The sequence below is a fragment of the Macaca thibetana genome, chromosome 5, assembly GCF_024542745.1.
Source record: "Macaca thibetana thibetana isolate TM-01 chromosome 5, ASM2454274v1, whole genome shotgun sequence".
In the NCBI taxonomy this organism is placed as follows: domain Eukaryota; kingdom Metazoa; phylum Chordata; class Mammalia; order Primates; family Cercopithecidae; genus Macaca; species Macaca thibetana.
In genome coordinates, this window is record NC_065582.1 from 114,236,314 (window position 1) to 114,260,008 (window position 23,695).

Sequence of the window (23,695 nt, forward strand, 5' to 3'; positions counted from 1 at the left end):
TCAAAATGAAAAACAATTGTGCTTAAAAGACACTGGCATGAAATGAAAGGACAATCCACAGAACTGGAGAAATGATTTGCAAATCAGATATCTGATAAGGCGCTTGTATTCAAAATATAGAAAGAATCCTTACAACTCCATAATAAAAGGACAAATAACCTGATTAAAAAGTGAGCAAAGGGTCTGAACAGACATTTCACCAAAGAAGAAAAACAAATAACCAATAAACACTTATAAAGGTGGTCAACATTATTAGCCATCAGGAAAATACAATCAAAATTATAATGCGATACTACTTCAAAATCACTAGACGACCTGTAATCATAATGACAGATAAGTTTATGTGCTGGCCAGAATATGGGGAAATTGGAACACTTATACGCAGCTGGTGGGATTATTAAATGCTGTAGCTGGTTTGGAAAACAATCTGGTAGTTCCTCAAATGGTTAAACATAGCATTACCAGATGATCCAGCAATTCCACTCCCAGGTATATACCCAAGAGAAATTAAAAAGCATATGTCTACATTAAAAAAGTGTGCACGGGGGCTGGGCATGGTGGCTCACACCTGTATGGGAGGATGAGGCAGGCAGATCACAAAGTCAGGAGATCAAGACCATCCTGGCTAACACGGTGAAACCCCGTCTCTACTAAAAAATATAAAAAATTAGCCCGGCATGGTGGCGGGGTAGTCCCAGCTACTCGGGAGGCTGAGGCAGGAGAATGGTGTGAACCCAGGAGACGGAGCTTGCAGTGAGCCAAGACCGCGCCACTGTACTCCAGCCTGGGTGACAGAGCGAGACTCCATCTCAAAAAAAAAAAAAAAAAAGTGTACAGAAATGCTCATAGCAGAATTAGTTATAATAGATAAAATGTAGAAATCATCTGAATTTCCAGCAACAGATTAATGGAATATTATTGTGTGATCGAAAGGAATGAGGTACTGATTCATGCTACAACATGGATGAACCTTGAAAACAACATGCTAAATGAAATAAGCCAGTCACTAAAGGCACATACTGTATGATTCCATTTATATGAAATCTCTAGAACAGGCAAATCCATAAAGATAGAAAGTAGATTAGTTATTTTCTAGAGCTGGGAGGCTGGGGAACATGAGAATGACTACTGTTGAGTAAGGGCTTTCTTTTTCAGGTTATAAAATGTTCTAAAATATGTTATATGCACAATTCTATGAATATACTAAAAACCATTGAATTGTACACTTTAGCTGAATTATATGATATGTGAATTATATCTCGATAAAGCTGTCATTTTTAAAAAGCTAAGAAAAAAATATGCAGAGAGGCATGTTCTTTTCTCTTGCTATCCCCTCTACCTGGAATGATCTTCCTTGTTTATCTGTGTGGCTCACTGCCTCATTGCCTTCAAATGTTACCTTTCAGTTACGCCTGCCTTGATAACTAATCTAAATGTCAAAAATTTCTTCTTTATACTTACTACTATCCCAATATTTTACTTATTTTCATATTTATTGTCTACTTCCTTATAAAGTGAGGATTTTTTGTTTGTTTGATTGCTTGCTATAATTCTAGCTTCTAGAAAATGCCTGGCACATAGTGTATGTTTAGTGAAGACTTGAAGTGACAGATAGCACTTAGGTCCCAAGCAGCCTGGTTTGTATGGACATCACAAGTGGTTCTTAGTGGCTGGATCATAGTGTGTGTCTGATGTGATGATAAATAAGTCAGTAAAGGAAGGGAAAAGCCCTGTGACTGAATATCTTACATAGACATATTAAGTATAGACAAACAGAGAATGATGGAAGGAAAGTGAACGGAGAAATAAAATGATAGCCGTGTTGCATTAGTGGCAGCAGAGAATAATGCCTGCAAAATACCATTTCATACCATTTCTTCCTTTCGCCCTTCCTTCCTTCCTTTTTTTTTTTTTCTTATAAGAAGTGGTCTCCAAAATTGGTTTTGTTTTTTTTTTCTTTTTACTCTCCCACCCTTTCCATAATAGTTTATGTTATCAAGTAGTTAGAAGTATTGGTGACACTAAAGATATAATTTGTAGGATTAATTTATAATTGTTTATTATTTTATTTTAGACTTTTCTCCCCCAGGTTTAATTCAGACATTTACTTATTCAGTCTCAAGTCAGTTTCTAGTCTCAATGTTAACCTTGTTTAAAAAAAAAAAAAAAAGGAATTTAGGCAAGGTAAAACACTTTGCCATCCAGAAAAAAATATATATGTTTTCCCAACTTTCCTTGATAATTAGCAGCATTTAGATTTCACACCAAAATCAGGGTAATGAGCAATATCCATGGGCAAGGTAAGAAAAGTAGCATTTTTTTATTTGGTTTGAAATTATTATTTAGGCCAAAGTTGTGAACCTAAACTGATTAGTGTTTATTTTACCCTTTAAAGGAAAAATCTATTTATTGACCAATAAAGAAATTACAATGCCTTCTTTCAGTTCTTTGTTTAAAATGCACTGTAGTGCCGTATGATTTGCATGTTAATGATGTGAATCTAACTGTATAATAAATAGGAAGGGGAAGATAAAACTTGTTTCAAAGAGCAGGCTTGTTTGTTTTCCTTGATTTCCTCCTTAAATGTTTAACTTGAGAACACATCTATGAGGTACGCTTATGTGAAAGCTAATAATTTGTGATCACTGAATGGAGTGGCGATGAAGCAAGAAGTTTCATTCTCAGATTTCTCACTCAGAAAGCAACTGGACACTGGGGGCATTGAACATCGTTGAAAGGCAAATATAATGTAGTAAACAAGAGGCTCACAGAGTTTCTTCTGTGCAGTATAATCTCTGAAATCAAAAAGCATGAAGCCTTCACAATTTCTGTTTCTCTCTCCAACTTCCCTCCCTAAGCTAATTCAAGCATTCAATTGAGATGCTTTGTATTTTGTGCTTTGCATTAGTTTCCTGATATGTTGTTATGCATGTTCTCCTTAAGTAAAATAGCAAAATAAAACCAATTTTTAAATATTAATGTGTGATTTGAGGAAGTGTGTCTTAGACACATTGAATCACTAGAAATTGAAAAAAGCATAATCTGTATTTCTGAAAGCCATCCAGTTTCCTTTTATTTACAACCTTTGAGCCATTTCACAAATTGAAAAGCAACCATCCAGCCATTTCATGTTTAGATTATTACATATTTAAAAGATCCTAAGACCATTATCAGCATGCAGTAGCCCTCTCACTGAACAAATACAGATTAGAGGTAAATGAAGAAATTCCTCTAAATCATTGTTTCTCAAACATGGGAGATTTTTCCTTCCAAATGACATTTGACAGTTTCTAGAGATATTTTTGTCACAATGAGGAGTGGCAAGTGCTACTGGCATCTAGTGAGTAGAGTTTATGGCTGCTGCTAAATATCCTACAATGCAAAGAACAACCCTTTACACCCTTACTCACACAAAAAAAGTATTGTGTGGCCTAAAATGTCAGTTAGTACCATGTTTGAGAACTCTTGCTCTGAATAAAGATATAAAGCCGGATCATATCCTAAATTTTAAAAGCTTTTCCTATTGTGAAAAGCATTAGGCTTATGTTACTTACTGATAAATAACAATGCTATGACAAACTTAGTGGCTTAAATCAATACACATTTATTATTTCAGAGATTCTCTGAGTCAGGAGACCAGGTACAGCTTAGCTGGGTCCTCTACAAGGTCACAGTACTAGTGCCACTATGGACAAAGTTCTCATCTGAAACCTTGACTGGGGAAGAATCTGTTTCCAAGCTCATGTGGTTGTTGGCAGTGTTCAGGTCCTTGTAGACTGTCAAACTAAGGACTTCATTTTCTTGCTGGCTGCTGGTCTCAGCAACTTGCCCCATGGCTCTCTTCTTGGGTAGCTCACAACAAATCTGCTTGTTTCTTCAAAACCATATGGAAAATCTACTTACAAGATTAATGTTAGAGTTTGCTATAATGTAATCAGTGCGTGTAATCATATACATTGCACCACCTTAGTCATATTCTATAAGGTATAAGCAAGTACAGGCTCCACCCACGTTCAAGGGGTGGGAATTACACAAAGCTGTGAATATCAGCAAGAGGGGCCACTCTAGAGCCTGTCTGCCCTAGAAAAGTTGTCTTTCTTCTCTTTTGTTTGCATGTGTTTTTTTTTCCTCTAAATAATATTGCTATTTATTTAAAGTTGATAGGCTAAATGTGAAAAGTCTGCTAGTAAAATATACACACTATTATTCAGACAACTAAGAGAAAGGGAGACCACAGAACCCCTTCACATGATAACCATCACCACTTTTTCATTTGTGTAAAATATTTTTTTTTTTTTTTTTTTTTTTGAGGCGGAGTCTCGCTCTGTTGCCCAGGCTGGAGTGCAGTGGCCGGATCTCGGCTCACTGCAAGCTCCGCCTCCCGGATTTACGCCATTCTCCTGCCTCAGCCTCCTGAGTAGCTGGGACTACAGGCGCCCGCCACCTCGCCCGGCTAGTTTTTTGTATTTTTTTAGTAGAGACGGGGTTTCACTGTGTTAGCCAGGATGGTCTCGATCTCCTGACCTCGTGATCCGCCCGTCTCGGCCTCCCAAAGTGCTGGGATTACAGGCTTGAGCCACCGCGCCCGGCCTGTGTAAAATATTTTCAACAACATCAAAATGCTCTTTTATAGTCAACACACAAAATTGCCTAGTTTTATTTGTGCCTTTTTTTCTGTAGACCTGCACTTTGTCAGTCTTCTTTCTGTTTCATTTTCTTTCTCTCTATAAAAGACTTTCCACATTATTTAGGGTTGGAGGATTGAGGAATGGAAAAGCCATCCTGGATTTTTCTTCATTGCCAGTGGTAGATGGAAATTCTCTTGCATTTAGAATACATAATTATAAATAAGATAAATGGAATAGTGAAAGACTAATAAGGTAATGTGAATCACATAACACAAAAATAGGTATTGAATCTCTCCAACCTAAATTTAAATGGACTTGTTATAATAAATTTTGTTTACTAGATCTTTGCTGGAGAACATTGCCTGTTTATTATACTTTAAGTATAAGCTGAATGTTCATTCCTTGATACTGAACTCTGTTTTCCTTTGCTTGTAGTATAAGCCAACTTAATTTCTACATAGTGTTGGAAACTAATTTCAAAAGTGAAAGGGTAATACTAAAAAGATAACATTAAATGGATTCATTGTTAAGCAAGGTGACACAAATATTGCTAAACACAAGTTTTATGATTACATTGAATTTTTTTATCCATTGCCTTCTTTTGAGGTCTACAAACAACTAGAGTTGTTTTCAGATACTATTTCATCTGTTTGATTTGTACTGTAAGGCATGTTCTGTGGTCAACATATGTGATGACTGAGAATACTGCATTATGTCAGATTGAAAGTGTACTTCGCACTTTTTTAGGAGATATCAGAATTTCTGTTTTACATAAATTGTACTCAGGCCAGGTGCAGTGGCTCAGGCCTATAATCCCAGCACTTAGGGAGGCCAAGGTGGGAGGATCTTTTGAGTCCAAGAGTTCGAGACCAGCCTGGGCAACATAGTGAAAGCCTGTCTCTAAAAAAAATTAGAAAACAGAAAAAGAGCTGTATTCATAATGCAGTTTTTAGGAGATGTGGAAATTATACTATCAAATAGGTTTAGATAGTTTTTAAATAATTTCTCTGTATGTTTGCACTATTTGCATATCTCATATGACTTTTCACATGTATATCAAATATTTAAAACATTTATTCAGCACTTGTTATATATCAGAAACTGTGCTGGGTTGCTGGATGCTCAATATTACAATATCATTCGTAAGTCTGTTTTATTCAGTTTTTTTTTTTTTTTTTTTTTTTTTTTTAAGGGAACAACGCTTAGTCCAGTTTAGGGGTTTGCCCAAAGTTTCACAGTAAGAAAATACAATAACTGATACTCATGAAGAACTGTTTCTTCCCCTGATGCATGGCCCTGCCTGGCTAGTGGTGTAAAATATGACCGCTTCCCAGCAAGAATGAAATTTTGAATTCTTTTTCTGAATTAATGTCTAGAAAATAGCCATATATTGAATACAAATATAAGTAATCCAAAAATGACGATTTCTTTCTTCTTTTTTTTTTTTTATTTTCTGCTTACAATCATTACAAATCACAGATATTCAAAGAATTAGTGGTATAATTAAGTAAAGGGAGTTGGGCCTAGAAGGGAAGAAGAGAGTAGAGAGTATGAAAAATAAATGCCTGGGAGGGAAGAAGACAATAGAGAGTTTGAGAAAGAAATATCCACATCATTGAAGATGAGAAGGGGCCTTTTAAGGACACAGGAAATAAACCTAGGATAATTAGAAGAGAGAGAGCAAAGGTGAGGAGCTCAAGTGGAACTTTGAGAGGTTGGCAGAACATGGATTGGAGGGCTTTTTACAACAAGTTTGAGGATTCTGAATTGATGAAATCGATGGGAGTTTTAAAAGTGAGAGAACATCACATCTGCATTTTTCAAAGGTCAGTCCTGCTGCAAGATGAAAGACTGATGGTAGGAAATCATGGGATGATGCAGAGAGATAATTTAGCTATTGATATATACAACATGGATGGACCTGAAAACATTATGCTTAGTGAAAAATTCTACCTCAAAAGGTTCCCTGCTGTATGATTTTATTTATATAACATCCCTGAAACAGTGAAACTATGGAGATGTAGAACAGTTTGGTGGTTGCCAGGAGATAGGGATAGGAGTGAGTAGTTGGTATGAATACAAAGGAGTAGCACAACACAATTCTTTCATAGTGATGAAACTGTTCTGTATCTTGAATGTGGTTGTATGTGATTGTAAGTGGTTATACAAATCCATACATGAGATAAAATTGCAGAGAACTACACACATGCACACGTGAATGGAGACTTTTTGAAATGGTGATGTATTAGTTTGCTAAGGCTGCCATAACAAAGTAACAGACACTGGCTGGCTTAAACAACATAAATTTACTGTCTCACCATTCTGGAGACTAAAAGTCCAAGCTTCAACTGTCTGTAGGTTTGGTTTCTTGCCTCTGTCCTTGGTTTGGAGATGACCACTGTCTCATTTTGTCTTCACATGGTCATCCTGATAATGGTTTGGCTCTGTGTCACCACTCAAATCTCATCTCAAATTGTAATACCCACATATCAGGGGAGGGACCTGGTACGTGACCATTACCTTGGGAGGTGACTGGATCATGGGAACAGTTCCCCCATGCTGTTCTCATGATACTGACTAAGTTCTCACGAGACCTGATGATGATTTTAAAAGTGCTTGTCAGTTCCCCCTTCATACTCTGTCTTGCCTGCTGCCATGCTAGACATGACTTGCTTCCCCTTCGCCTTCCACCGTGATTGTAAGTTTCCTGAGGCTTCCCTAGCCATGTGAACTGTGAGTCAGACCAATTTGGTATAACTTATCCAATCTCAGGGATTATCTTTATAGAAGTGTGGAAACAGACTATTCCACATCCTTTTGCTGTGTAATTTGTGTCCTAATCTCCCCTTCTTATAAGGACATCAATCATATAAGATTAGGGACCACCCATGTGACCTCATTTTACCTTAGTTAGTTTTATAAAAGCTCTATATCTCCAAATAGAGTCACATTCTGAGGTACCCAAGATTAGAACTTCAATGTATGAATTTTGGGGAAATGGAGGCATAATTGAGCCCATAGCAGGTGAAAACTGAATAAGGTCTGCAGTCAAGTTAATGACCATGTAACCAATGTTTGGTTTTTTGGGTTTTGCATATTACTATAGCTGTAAAAGTCATTGTCATTGAGGGAAGCTGGACTATCTTTGCAACTTCCTGTAAGTCTATAAGTATTTTGAAATAAAAATTTTTTTGAACAAGCCATTGTAATAGAACAGACATATTAGAGTGAAAACAGTCAAAAGATGAAGTAGGGTGATCTCCTCTGGGTACATGAATGATCACATTTGTGAGTCTCAATGTTAATATTTTGGAGTAAATCAAGGTTGTTGATGTTAGAGTTCATTTATTTATCAACTATTATTTGACCCCCCTTCTGTGTCACACGCTGCTCAAGACATTGAGAGTTGTTATCAAGCAAAACAGCAACAGTCTCTGTCTTTGTGGTGCTTTTGGGGTAAAATTTGGTCTGCAGAGTCTTACATAAATTCTTGACATTCCCCTGTATGAAGATCAGTCTATGCTTCCAAGAGGCTAAGGTATGAGTGGAATTCCATTATCACTCATTGACTCTTAAATTATTATTATTTTTGACTCTTAAATTCTATGGGCCATCTACAATTATGATTCCAAAATAGTTTGATCTTCTTCATATTGTACATTTTAATATTGATTTAATATGTCCCTTTAAGGTTTATTTTTTTTAAAGATTGTTATATCCTTTATGCCCCAATTTTCTATCATCTGAAATATTGAAATATCATAGAGTAGGCAAGAGAATTTGAAGAAATATTTTTCTGTCTTTAGAACTCTCCTGAAACAGAGTTGACAATATATAGGCATAATCTGAATTTGATTATAATGTTACTATTGTTGAATAACATTATGTGTTACCAAATAACATATTGTGTGTTGGTATTATTAAAATTAATATAAGAATTCTCACTGACCCTCTGGGCAGATTTCCCTAAGCAATCTGCTTCTTTGACCCATTTATTACTACAGGTTGTATATTGCCTTATCTGAAATGCTTGGGAGCAGAAATGTTTCTGATTTCAGACTTTCTCAGATTTTGGAATATTTGCATATACATAATGAGAAGTCTTAGAGATAGTATCCAAGTCTAAACACGGAATTAATTTATGTTTTATATGTACATTACACATGTAGCCCAAAGGTAATTTTACACAATATCTCTAATAATTTTGTGCACACATCACATGTGGTCAGGTGTGGAATTTTTCACTTGTGACATCAGATTTTGGAGCATTTCCAATTTCAAATTTTCAGATTAGGGATGCTTAGCTTGAACTTGTGGAAAGCAAGACTCCATATTCTTAAAAAGAAAACAATCAAGAGAAAGCAAAATTGGGAGGTCTTCAGGTCTTTTTACTATATTGATTAATTAGTTATCATTATTTGAAACAAGGTCTCATTCTGTCATCCAGGCTGGAGTGCAGTGGCACAATCATAGCTCACTACAGCCTTGAACTCCTGGGCTCAAGAAATCCTCCCACCTCAGCCTCCCAAATAGCTGGGACTACAGACATGCACCACCATGCCCGGCTGATTTTTTAAAAAATTTTAGTACAGACAGGTGGTCTTGCTATATTGTCCAGGCTGGTTTCAAATTCCTGGGCTCAAGCAATCTTCATACCTCAGCATCCCAAATTCTTGAGGTTATAGGTATGATCCGCCATGCACAGCTACTCTATTAATTTAAAAGGTGGTGGGTAGGCTTGGTTGGCCATGATAGTATAAAGAAAATAAAGTGATAAATAAGTGATTGAGGAGAAGTTACTGAGTCCTCAACCTACAGACTAACTGCAAATATTTGTCTTAGAGATAAACATCCAGAATTCTGTTTCCAAATCCATATCATCAGAAAATACATTGTCCTGATTACTCAACCACTTAGTCATTAGTTCCAAATAGGTGATTCCTGTTCTTTCTTCTATTTCTAGAGGAAAGTAATTATGAATTAGTGACTAAAAATATGCAAGTTAAAATTTAAAACTCATATTAAGTTTTGTTATAAAATTTAGTCTGGAGTGGGTGATCAAATCTTTAATCCAACTTTATCAAAGTCACAGTGTAATTAGACATAGTAGTATATATAGATCTTCTGAAAATATACTTTTCAAAATAAATTATAGATATTTATTTTGTCACTCACCCATTTTGCATCTACTGAGTACTTACTACAAAGCAAGTAATATAAGGAAAACAAAGTGGAATGCCAAATTTCCTTGCACTTAAGAAGAACTGTATAGTTTACATGTGGTTGTGGTAGAATGACTTAATTTATCTATCAAGTGTATACTCTGTACACTGATTATTAAGTGATTTAGACAGATTTACAATAGGCCGGGCGTGGTGGCTCATGCCTGTAATCCCAGCACTTTGGGAGGCCGAGGTGGGCGGATCACGAGGTCAGGAGATGGAGACCAACCTGGCTAACACAGTGAAACCCTGTCTCTACTAAAATTACAAAAAATTAGCCGGGCATGGTGGCGGGGGCCTGTAGTCCCAGCTACTTGGGAAACTGAGGCAGGAGAATGGCATGAACCCTAGAGGCAGAGCTTGCAGTGAGCCGAGACTGCGCCACTGCACTCCAGCCTGGGGAACAGAGCACCAGACTCCGTCTCAAAAAAAAAGATTTACAATATTTTTGTGGTTTCACTTGAATTCAGGAATCATTTATATGCCAATTATGCAGCTCGCTCTTTTTTGCTATTTAAATTACTTCAGAAAAATGAAATGTTTAATGGCCTCACCAGTCTTAGAGAAAATTCAGTGAGTCTCATTATTAGGTAGTCACATTGAAGAGTCAAGCTTTAACTCTACAACCCATGATAAAATTAGACTCCTTAAGGAGTCTAATTTTAAGCTCTTTGAGGAAAGGGGCCTTGTTTTACTCAACCATGTATTCCCATTATAGCACCTAGTTGGATCTCTTGTTTGTTTCATCCTTATGTTTATTTGATGAAAAATCAATACTAATTTTTTTAAAGACATATTTTATGATATGGTACTTGAAAAGTAATATAATCTTCTTTGTCTTCCAGACTCTAAATATAAACAACAAAACAAATAATCAAAATAGGGCCTTACATTTTATCCGTTTCTTAGAAATGAACACATATGTAACAAAGACAAATGCATATTTATTCTCTAACCATCTGCAATAGATCAAAGTTACCAGAAGTGCATTCTTAAAAAGAGAAAAAACTTGAAGTTTAAATTACAGGCTTGTTTTTACTGTTCACTTTAAATTTTCTATTTCCAAACATGGAGGATAATTGTCTTTTTCTTTTTTTTTGGAAATGGTGTCTAGCTCTGTTGCCCAGGCTGGGGTGCAGTGGCGTAATCTTGGCTCACTGCAACCTCCGCCTCCCAGGCTCAATCAATTCTCCTGCCTCAGCCTCCCAAGTAGCTGGGATTACAGGTGCATGCCACCATGCCCGGCTAGTTTTTTTATTTTAGTAGAGACAGGGTTTCACCATGTTGGCCAGGCTGGTCTCGAACTCTTGACCTCAGATGATCTCCCTGCCTTGGCCTCCCAAAGTGCTGGGAATACAGGTGTGAGCCACCTCGCCTGGCTAATTTTATTTTTCTTAAATTTATTTTAACTTTATACTTATTCATAACTAAATCTTCCACAGCATTTATATTCTGGTATCCCTTTATCATCATACTTAAATTATAATTCACAAGTTAATATAAAAATATGTGTCTTGGCCGTGCGCGGTGGCTCAAGCCTATAATCCCAACACTTTGGGAGGCTGAGACGGGCAGATCATGAGGTCAGGAGATCGAGACCATCCTGGCTAACAGGGTGAAACCCCATCTCTACTAAAAAAAATACAAAAAACTAGCCAGGCGAGGTGGCAGGCGCCTGCAGTCCCAGTTACTCCGGAGGCTGAGGCAGGAGAATGGTGTGAACGCGGGAGGCGGAGCTTGCAGTGAGCTGAGATCCCGCCACTGCACTCCAGCCTGGGGGAGAGAGCGAGACTCCATCTCAAAAAAAAAAAAAAAAATGTGTCTCTAGAAATATTAGGCAATAACTTCAGTAACTAGGTAACAATGATATCAAAACTCGAGAAGTAAAATACAATATTGAGGCTAGCCCTAAGAAATGACTCTAAATCTATACTAATTCAACTACTTATGCCCTTGGTATGTTTTGTTGTTCACTGAGAAATCAATCAACTCTGATTCAGTTGAACTGAATCTCCCAGTTTATTTATTTGTTTTTATGTTTTTCTCACTCCCAAAGTTTATTTGGCATTCCCATCAATTAAAACTTTTAGCAATTTCACAGTAATGAGAACACTAACATAACTGTATTAACATTTTCATATTGCTTGGGGTCAGTATATTTATTTGATTGTTTCAAGTTTAAACAAGTAATAATAATTGAAATGGAGCTATAGAAGAATTTGTATAAGAAGAACAAATTCATTTCACTACAGTGAAGAAGCAAACATTAGTTCAATTCAGCCAACAATGACTGAAGGGCTACCATGTGCCAGTGAGGATCATGGTATCCATACTCAAAAGCCACCGCCACCTCTCTCACACCCCCATGCTGTATTATGTATGTTTATATCCATACCATTCTAATTGTCATTATCACCATTACCACCACAGATGTTTAGCCAAATAGGTACACTGACTCCTCTCTCATTCAATCACTCTTCAACACAACAACTCAAGTGATCCTATTAAGTGAAAGTTTTATCACATCATTTCTCTGCTGAAAACCTTCCAGTGGCTTCCCACACCACCCAGAGTAAATGCCAAAGTTCTCACCATGGCCTGTCAACACCCATATGCTGTAGTCCTCATCATCTCTCTGTCCTCATTTCATACTGCCTTTCATATGACTCACATACTATGCTCCAGCCACATTGCTCCCTCACTGTGTCTAGCCCTTTGCAGATGCCATTCCCACTGCTTAAAAAGTTATTTACACCCCTCACTTTGCCTCTTTTATCAAAATCTTTATTGTCATCTTAACAGTCAGGCTATGCTTGACATCCAGTTAATACTTGCAACTGAGCATGGTGGCTCATGCCTATAATCCCAGCACTTTGGGAGGCCGAGGTGGTGGATTGATTGAGGTCAGGAGTTCAAGACCAGCCTGACCGACATGGTGAAACCCTGTCTCTACTGAAAATACAAAATACACACACACACACACACACACACACACACACATTAGCCAGGCATGGTGGCAGGTATCTGTAAACCCAGCTACTGGGGAGGCTGAGTCAGGAGAATCACTTGAACGCAGGAGGCAGAGGTTGCAGTGAGCTGAGACTGTGCCACTGCCCTCCAGTCTGGGCATCAGAGTGAGACTCTGTCTCAAAAAACAAAACAAAACAAAAAATCCTGCAATTCCCTTCCCCCAACACAGCATATCCCCCTCCTCTGCTTGTCTTCTTCTTATCCTTAACACTTCTTAATATCTAATATAATGCATGTTTTTACTTTTATCCTATTTACTGTCTGTCTTTCCTACTAATGTAAGCTCTATGAGGGCAGATATTTTTATGTTTTTGTTGTTTTCATGGTTTACTTCTGTATCCCCGGCACTTAGGATAGTAGTTGGCATGTGGTAAGCAATCAATAATTCTTGGTTAAGGAATAAATAACAATATTACTACTAACAGAAAACATTTGGCCGGGCGCGGTGACTCAAGCCTGTAATCCCAGCACTTTGGGAGGCCGAGACGGGCGGATCACAAGGTCAGGAGATCGAGACCATCCTGGCTAACATGGTGAAACTCCGTCTCTACTAAAAAATACAAAAAACTAGCCGGTCGAGGTGGCGGGCGCCTGTAGTCCCAGCTACTCAGGAGGCTGAGGCAGGAGAATGGCGTGAACCCGGGAGGCGGAGCTTGCAGTGAGCTGAGATCCGGCCACTGCACTCCAGCCTGGGCGACAGAGCGAGACTCCGTGTCAAAAAAAAAAAAAAAAGAAAACATTTATTAAGCTATTATTCTCTGCCATATACTTTGCTAGGTACTTTAAAAATGCATATTTCCATTTTTCTCCTCAAATAAATACAAATATATTATTATCTCTGTTTAGCAGGTGAAAAAAGTCTAAGGCACAGAGAGGCATTACAATTTGTCCAAGGTTACATCACTTTTAAATGATGGAGTGTTTACTTCATTATATTGTAAGGAGATATGTCCGTTACTACTACATTTTTCATTAATTCGAATAGTCTCATTTTACCCTTTAACATCTCATGAGTTGGGATGTGCCTAACCATTGAAGGCACGTCAGAGTTAAATTGACAGAGATTTTTTTTTTTTCTTTCTAAGTGGTACATAGAATAATTGATGATGTTGTAGCATCCATAAGATACAGTTTATTAAATCTTCTTAAGGGTAGTACTCTTTGCTTCATCTCTGAATCCCTGATGCCCAGCACAATGTGTAATGCAAGACAAATATCAATAAATATAGGCTGAATGAACAGAGTTTGCATATTTCTCCTCTTTGTATTTTCTATTTTCTTTAATAGCTTTTTCTATAAGGCTTTTTAGAGAAGGTTTCCATGGGAGCAAGGAACATAATAATTATTATTCAACATTTTATTCCCAATATAATACCTCTCACATGATAGTTGATTAATAAATATGGATGGAATAAATTAATCTTATAATTCCCAGAGCTGAGCTCTCTCACAAGCATATAACATATGCCATATTGTGACACTTTTTAAAAATTACTGCAAACCTTTATCAGTTCATCAGAAAATATGGGTACGTATGGGTTCTTGAGTCAAACTACCTGCATTAAAATTCTGGCTCTACCACTTGTGAATGCTATGAGATTGGGAAATTTATTTAACCTCTCCGTGCCTCAGTTATGCATGTAGAGCATTAGAACACTTGGTGCATAATAAATGCTCAAGAAATGCAAGAGTTTATTTCACATTATTGTTTGTTCATTGTTTATTGCCTTATTTCTATGCTGAACACTATAGCAAGCTTTGTGGAATCAACAGTTTTTCCTTAGATGGTCCTGAACCCTTACTTAGGGGATTTAAAATGCCATAAACAAAAATAAATTAGCTCTGTAAAGATTACTTCCTCTACTGTCAACTGCAGTGAGCAGGCTGCTTTCTATTATTATTATTATTATTATTATTATTTATTTATTTATTTTTTGAGACAGAGTCTCCCTTTGTCACCCGGGCTGGAGTGCAATGGCGCGATCTCGGCGCACTGAAACCTCTGCCCGCTGGGTTCAGTCCTCAGCCTCTGGAGTAGCTGAGATTACAGGCGCCTGCCACCACGCTCGGCTAATTTTTGTTTTTTTTTTGGTAGAGACAGGCTTTCACCATGTTGACCAGCCAAGTCTGGAACCCCTGACCTCAGGTGATCCGCCCCCCTCGGCCTCCCAAAGTGCTGGGATTATAGGCGTGAGCCACCGCTCCCGGCCAAGACCCAACTCTTAACTGTAATAACTTGGAATATTAAGAACCTGAACTTGATCCATAAGAAAACAGCCTTGCCGGGCACTGTGGCTCACGTATGTAATCCCAGCACTTTGGGAGGCCTAGACGGGTGGATTACTTGAGGTCAGGAGTTCGAGAACAGCCTGAACAACATGGTGAAACCCTGTCTCTACTAAAAATACAAAACTAGCCGGACGTGATGGTGCATGCCTGTAATCCCAGCTACTCAGGAGGCGGAAGCAGGAGAATCGCTTGAACCCTGGAGGCGTAGGTTGTGGTGAGCTGACATCGCGCCATTGCATTCCAGCCTGGGCAACAAGAGTGAAACTCCTTCTCAAAAAAAAAAAAAAAAAAAAAAAAAAAAAACGGTTGGTCTCCTTAACAGTGCCCGTGTTGTTCCGTTGTTCTACTTATGAATTTGTAACCTTTGGAGAATTACTGAATCTCTTGGTGACTCAGTTTTGCCATCTGTAAAATAATGATAATTAATAGTGCCTTCTAACAGATTTGTTGTTCTAATTAAATGGGTTAGTCCTTGTAAAGTATTCAGAATATTGCCTGGTCCATAATAAGTGCACAGTAAGTTCTCAACAGGTCTGGACCATAGTAAAGCCTATAAAAGCATATGTGAACAGTATTTGGGACAAATTAATTTCCAAATCCATTAAAATGTTTACATATGTTTACATATGTGTTAAAGTTTCAACAGCATTGGCCTAGTGGACAGGGAGAGATTTTAATAGACCTGGATTAGAATCATGGTCCTAACAATTGCCAACTATGTAAACTTGGGCAAATTATTTAATTTAACCTATTTCATCTCTGAAATGAAGATGAGTATGCTTACCAAAAAGTTGCTTGCGAGTACTAAATTCGAGAGCGCATAGGTAAAACATTCAGCACAGTTTCTGGCATGGTAGGGGCTAAATATGCACCAGATAATATAAATAAATGCCCCCCAAAATCTTACATGATAAAGCCACTACAATTTTCTGTTTATTAAAACAGCTTCCTCAATCTCCTAGCCGTGAGAGAACTAGAAAATATAAATGGATCCAATTACAAAAATAAATATACTTTCATATTGCTGATAATCTGTGGAGTTTCACTATCTCAGGAGGCCATGGAGCCAAGTATTAAAATGAATTCCGAAGAGAACTGGATAATTTCATGACTGATAATATGAATGCTTCTTTTTAAAAACTAGATGTAATCAAATCTGCTGCCACCAACTGATAGCCATGGGGTCTCAGGCAGAATTTCCTCTTTCTACCCAGGGCACTGCACAAGTAGCCAAAAGCTACTGAGAGAGTTGTTATGGTTTCAGTTTTCTTATTTCCTCTATTAGGCCCTTGGTAAGGTTTCTTCAGTAATGGACTTTGGATGTAAATGAACGCTTGAAGGGTGGGCAGAAGGAAATGCTTCTGTAGTCAGCCAAAGGATTGTCTACTAGAGTGAAGTTAGAGCAAAAGAAAGATTTGTAAAGGGAAAACCATGAAGGAAGGCACATATTTAGAGAGCAAAGGAAAACATGAAGGAGAATAAAAAAGAAAATTAATGCATTTTATGAGTAGAAGGTAAACCTTTCTTCTCTTGTGCAGTTTAGACTATGTTTATTTGTTTGTTTGTTTGTTTGTGACAGTGTGCTCTGTAGCCCAGGCTATAGTGCAGTGGGGCAATCTTGGCTCATTGCAACCTCCACCTCCTGGGTTCAGGCAATTCTCCTGCCTCAGCCTCCTGAGTAGCTGAGACTATAGATGCCCACCACTATGCCCCGGCTATTTTTTTTTTTTTTTTTTGTATTTTTAGTAGAGATGGGATTTCACTATGTTGGCCAGGCTGCTCTCAAACCCCTGACCTCGTGGGATCTGCCCGCCTCGGCCTCCCAAAGTGCTGGGATTACAGGCATGAGCCTCTGTGCCCAGCCTAGACTATCTTGGATTGTATAATTTTATATTCTCTCTTAAGTATTAAATCTTTTTAGAAGATGCCCATCCCAAATAATAAAAATGTTTGTGATCAAGAATAGTAATACTTTACTAGATTCTTTTTATTTCCTTCAGCTTCTTCTTAAAGTGTTAAGGAAGACTTATAATTAATCATAATCATGAAATCATTGAGAATGACATTTTTAATAGCACAGTATTAAAAACATGGAATATGGAGTCAGAGAATGCCTGTTTAGTTACTACTTGTATGATTATAATTCACTTACTAGTTGAGCCTATATTTTCTCATTTTTAAAACTAGGAATATATAGTAATAATTACACTTTTTTTGGTCTGAATTAAATGAGATGATTGAGACGGGCGGATCACGAGGTCAGGAGATCGAGACCATCCTGGCTAACACAATGAAACCCCGTCTCCACTAAAAATACAAAAAAATTAGCCGGGCGTGGTGGCGGCGCCTGTAGTCCCAGCTACTCGGGAGGCTGAGGCAGGAGAATGGCGGGAACCCGGGAGGCAGAGCTTGCAGTGAGCCAAGATCGCGCCACTGCACTCCAGCCTGGGCGACAGAGCGAGACTCCGCCTCAAAAAAAAAAAAAAAAAAAAAAAAAAAAAATATTGCAAAATGTGCCAGATGTTGTGGCTCACACTTGTAATCCCAACACTTTGGGAGGCTGAGGAGGGCAGATCACGAGGTCAAGAGATCAAGACCATCCTGGCCAACATGGTGAAAACCGGTCTCTACTAAAAATACAAAAATTAGCTGGGCGTGGTGGCACGTAGTCTCAGCTGCTCGGGAGGATGAGGCAGAAGAATCACTTGGACCCGGGAGGCGGTTGTTTCAGTGAGCCAAGACTGCACCACTGCACTCCATCCTGGCAACAGAGTGAGACTCTGTCTAAAATAAATAAATAATAATAATAATTGCAACATGTAAAGAACTTTACAAGTGTTTATTTTCACTGTTTTCTATTATTGTACTCCAGAAGTTATAACTCGTAATAGCATTCAAAATAATGCTTATACTTTACAAGGCAGGCTGAAGGAAAAAAATTAAGCAAATTAAATCAAATTCTAAGAAAGAAACAAGTTATGAACAGTGAATTTCAAAGGACAGGAGAATTAAAATTTTCTTTTGGAAGTAAGATTATGAGGGTAAAATGCTAAGAAGGAGTTTTATTTAGTTATTTTTATGAAAATACTAGTCTGTATAAGCACAATGAGCACAAAAACAGTGACGAAATAAGGAAAATTGCAAAACTTTAATAAAATGTCCTATGTAAATAGTCACTTAAACTTAATTTCTTTTAGACAATAACTTTTCTCTGATATACAACCATACAAAGCACTTATAACACATAGTTTTATTAAGCTAGCTATGTCATCAGGTAAGATTCAATAATAGTACATATTGAAAAAAGTGTCATGTCACCTCTCCATTCCTGGAATATAAACTCTCATAGCCTATTAATATGGGCTAGAACTTTGCCAATCAGTGACTGTTCAGCAAATCTAGATTTTGTTTTTCTCTTGTATTTAGCAATAAGATGAATCCTTTCTTGGGCACTGGTGACAGCATGTCTATCACTAGGATTTATTCTGCCAAAAGTTGGCATTGAACAGAGCCTGCGATAGTCTTACATAGCAGTGAATGGAAGGGTGGGTATGGGGGATCAGGGACAGCCTTTAAAATCGATTTTAATTCTGCTTAAAGTTAAATGGAATGGTATGACCCTGCTTGTAGACAATCTCTCTGTGGCACAGTTCCATGAAAATAAGTTCTATATTGATCCCTAACGTTAGTATGTCTATTAAACTAAGTCCTTCCAATGTATTTCATACCAAATTGAAGTTTTTAAAAAATATTGTATCATTGTTATTGCTTCATAGAATTGTTCTGAGATATGATCATTTGGGGGAAAGGGAGCTTAATTTTCTTCCTGAATATTTCCTGGACAATGTAAAATGCATTTAAGAAATAAATTTTCCAGTCTATTAATTGTATAAACTCTTAACTACCCCATTTGCTTGTCCTACTATTTATCCTTTCCTTTCTTTTGTTATGCTTCTCTTTTTGTGGGATACTATACCCTTCACTGCCTTCTTGACCTAGTCCTGATGTTCATCTTCCTTTCCTGAGAGCTCATTTACTCCTAGTCAGGCACAACGCTAAAAGCTAAGGAACTAATCCTAACAAAACACATGTTAGTGTATAACCGAGTCTTGGTAAATTTGGAAAGGCTCCTTGATGGAGATAGCATCCAAGCTAAACCGAAAGGATAAATAGGAGTTCGTTAGCCAGGTGAAAATGGGGGCAAGAACACATTACAGGATATGCAAAGGCCCTGAGGCAGAAAGAACAGGGCGCAGCTGGGAACCACTGGTAATTTTGTGTGGTTTAAAGAATATACTTAAAAGATGAGAAAGCATTATAATGAGTTGGAGAGAGAAACTCATGAAGAGCTTGGGCATGAAGAAAACAATTCAGCTTTTGTTTGAAGGGCAGATAGAAACTGTTCAAGCACTTTAATCAGTAAACTAACATATTCCAATTTATACCCTAAGAGTATCTCTGGAACAAGGTAGAGAATGATTTGAATAGGGTCATTTGAGAAAAAAGAAAGAAAGAAAGAACATTAATTTTCATTACATGGTGCTGGTGCTATTGTTAAATTATGTTTGGTTTGATTCTATTATCTTTAAAATCTGAAATATAAATCATTTAAATAGAGGATAAAGATGTATTATTAAACCCATGCTAAAATACTTACACCACACAGCCAGCAAAAATCTTGCGGTGGTGTGCCATGGCCCGTTGTGCATGATTTGTGCAGTTGAGACAATAGGCTGGAGAAATCTTGCACTACGTGTGTAACTAGGTAGTTTGTCATAGTGAAAATGATTTTGCTGAACAAATCTTTTCTTCTCCCAGAGAGTTATATGCTAATTAAAATATCTAATCGAAGAAAGGTGCATTCGTTTAGAAAGCATTTGTCAGTACCTACATAATCCTTAAGAAGGGAAAGAAGACAATTGAAAAACAGAGCTTCTATTTTAAAATTAATTCCTACTCTACTTCAGAGGCCTCCTGAACAAGTTAAGTTGAGCATGAGATTATTTAACTAATAACAGGTAACTGCTAAGAATCTCCATTTTTACGTGATCAAACTAAAGAAGACAAAGAAGAAATCGTAATGCTTTGTTTGAAACAAAAACTGTAGCTCATTATCAATGAGAAGATTATAGTCCCTGTCAAAAAATTAAAAGTTGCTCAAAACCGTCCCTTCAGAAGTACAAATGAGAGCTGGCATTATTTGAATTAAAGGATAATTCCAACTTTAATAGTTAGAGAAAATAGTTGGAGCTAGCTTTTAACTATTGCCTTACTACTTCCCTATCTTAGTTCATTTTCTACTACTGTAACAATACCCAAGACCAGGTAATTTATAAAAGACAGAATTGTTTCTTATAGTTCTAGAGGCTGAGAAGTTCAAGGTCAAGGGCCCCACAACTGGCAAAATTCTTCTTGCTGCATCATCCCATGGCAGAAGGCAGAAGGGCAAGAGAGCATACAGTTTGTGGGAAGGATGGAGACAGGTGGGAGGGGACCAAACACACATCCTCTTATCAGAAACCCATTTCCTAGATAACTAGCCCTCTCCCACAATAATGGTGTTAATCCATTCATGAGGGCAGATCCCTCAGGTCTTAATTCCCTCATAAAAGTTCCACTTTTCAACACTCTTGCACTGGGGATGAAGTTTCTAACACATGAAGTTTGGGGGACACATTTAAACTGTTGCATTCCCCAAGTAGTATGATGTCAAAAAGGATTTTTCTGTCAGCTGGAAAAATCGGCACAAAATGTTCTTACATCTCAGCAGTGACACCACTGACACACTTTTTTTTTAAGCTAATACTTTCTAAAAATTTAGTTTTTAAGTTATTCAGTTTTCTTGATTGTAGGTAATGTTTTCTTTTTAAAACATTTGATTGATTATATATGCAAATTATAAATATTAGAGTCATTTTTATTGTGTATAGTTGTAAGCTTTCAATTGCACTTAGTATTTTGAAATATGTTATTAAATGTTATGTTGGGATTGTGTTATATGTTTAGTGTCAGCTTTATTTTTTTAATCATGAGCTTTGATTTGGCAAAAGTAAATATTGAAATAACTGTATTGCCATTTTGCTCTGCTACTGCTTTCATTAACAAAAAGTTGATGATGGGGAGCTGAACATAGGTAGTGATGATTAGAAAGAAAAAAATAAGTGGATTTCAAATAAAGGCATGAGACAGAATCAAAAAGACTTGGTTATTTGGGAGATATAGTATATGTGGAAGAAGGAGGGAAAATAAGACACTCTGCCTTCTTGTATGAACTTTGAGTAGATGCAGTTCTGAACATTACCATTCATATGGAAAGGGACCATGAGAGAAAGAGAAGGAAAGCTGAGAAGACTGGGAGGGAAAATTGAAGAAAGAGGCAAACGGCATAATAAAAAGCATCACTTCAGAAAATACTGCAGTGTCAGTGATGAAATGTTCAAAAATATCCCATCCCTTCACCATCTCTATCCTGTTTCTTTGGAAGCTTTATATACACCAAATACATTGTGATGAACCTGGGACTTCCTTGGGGTAGCAGAGGTGAAGATATTTTAAGGGAAGTAGAAAATGAATTACAAACAGCTAGAGGCTCGTATCAGAATGCCCTACATCTCCTTCAACATGAGTGATCTTGAATCAGACTAGAACCAATATTCCTACAGTTTATTGCCAATAAGTGAGGTTAGCAGTAGTTTCTAATCTTACAGATAGGAATACAGTCTGTGTACAGGAAGGACAAGCATACTCTTGCATTCCCATGATGAGAATATGAATATATTTTCCCAGAAAGATGATTATTTGCAGTGGTTATTTCCGTAGTATGCCTATTCCTTGGAAACATAGGTTCAATTACCTGACAAAGAACCTAACTGTCTTTATTTGGAACTTGGAATACACTTTCCCATTCAAAAAATCTTGTTAGAGGATAATTTAGAGTTGTAACCATTTGGAAACTACTTATACTGTATATTAATAAAAATCAAATTTGAAAATTGTGTGAAGGTGAGTCTGTTCTAAGAGCAATAAAGTAGATCACTAAGCTACTCCAATTTGTGATTAAGGAGACTATATTCAGAATTGCTCTTTATTTTTTAGCTTGTCAGCAGTTTAATTTCTGTTTCCTGGTTGTTTGTTTGTTTGTTTGTTGTTTTTTTTTGTTTTTTGGCCTCTCCCCTGTTTGCTGCATATATAGAAATCCATATTATACTTCATGTGAAAATAAAATTTTATATAGTTCCCTCTTCTATACAAAGTTTGATAATTCTAAGGAGAGGGCTTAAAGTTTTAATCCTCTAATTGTCAAAAAGGCTGGGAGCATTAAGAAGCTTACTGAAGAGTTGAGTTGTGCTATAATTTTGTTTTCTAGGATTTGAGTTTCAAAGAACCATTAAAAAGCCTGTGTTTGGCAGTGATCAGTTGGTTGCTTTGATACTCAAGTGGCACCCTGATACCTTGGTATTGGCTTATTTTTGCCATGTTTAAAATGAAAATCAGGTTGAGGACTTCTAGAGCTTTAAAGCCCTTTCAACTGTCAAATAAAAATAATTTCTAAAGTGTTAGGACATCTTGAGGTCCTACTGTGAACAAGCAATGCAGGTGTTTTCTTTCTAATTTTATTTCAGATATCTCTACCACAGGACCCCTTGGCATGGGAAGCACGACCACCAGTACCACCCTTCGGACCACAACTTTGAGCCCAGGAAGGAGTACCACCCCGTCAGTGTCAGGAAGAAGAAACCGGAGTACTAGCACCCCATATCCAGCTGTTGAGGTGCTTGATGACATGACCACACACCTTCCATCAGCATCGTCCCAAATCCCAGCTCTCGAAGAGAGCTGTGAGCCTGTGGAAGCCCGAGAAATCATGTGGTTTAAGACCCGTCAAGGACAGATAGCAAAGCAGCCATGCCCTGCAGGAACTATAGGTAAGTCTGTGCTAAAGCACTGAGTTAAAACTGTTGTGTTACTTTGGCTTTATTTTCTGGTGTTCTTTTCCTTTTCCTTCCTCCCTCCCTCCATCCCTCCCTCCTTGTCTCTCTTTTCTTTTCTTTTCTCTTTTCATTTCTTTTCTTTTGTCTTTTCTTTTTTCTTTTCTTTTCTTTCTCTTTCTTTCTTTCTTTCTTTCTTCCATCTTTCTTTCCTCTTTCTTATTTTCATTACAACATATTTTATTACTTGACATTTGACTAAATTCTGAACTCAGCTAAATTATAATTTAAAGCTATCTATTTTCCAGTTTGAAAATGTAACCTGATTAAGTCACAGGTAACCTGTGAGATCTGCGTTTTGCCCTCATAGTCTCAGGTCTCTGGGTCAAGGTAAAGTTAGGCTGTAGATGTTCAGGCTACTCTAGAGGCTCAGCTTTTCTATGCAGCAGTCCAGAGGGGATTACTTGATTGCTGGGAGTTAGTCTCATGCTTATCACCAACCATCAGATAATGATTGCAGAAAATGAGGTCGAGGACTTCTATATTAGAAGATTATCATGGAAACGACCTAACATGTTACAAAAGAGAACGTTTGACT

At 37.4% G+C, this 23,695-nt stretch overlaps 1 protein-coding gene across 50 annotated transcripts in view; it reads left to right on the forward strand.

Annotated features, from left to right (window-relative positions):
* ADGRL3 (adhesion G protein-coupled receptor L3) overlaps positions 1 to 23,695 on the forward strand; it is an 873,550-nt gene that overhangs the window by 664,923 nt on the left and 184,932 nt on the right. For 34 of the 50 annotated variants that reach the window (XM_050789802.1, XM_050789801.1, XM_050789811.1 and 31 more), the window contains one exon: positions 22,792 to 23,094. In XM_050789802.1, coding sequence (XP_050645759.1) covers positions 22,792 to 23,094 — 303 coding nt within the window. The remainder of the gene's footprint in view (positions 1 to 22,791; positions 23,095 to 23,695) is intronic. The other 16 variants (XM_050789810.1, XM_050789813.1, XM_050789820.1 and 13 more) reach the window with 1 other exon arrangement.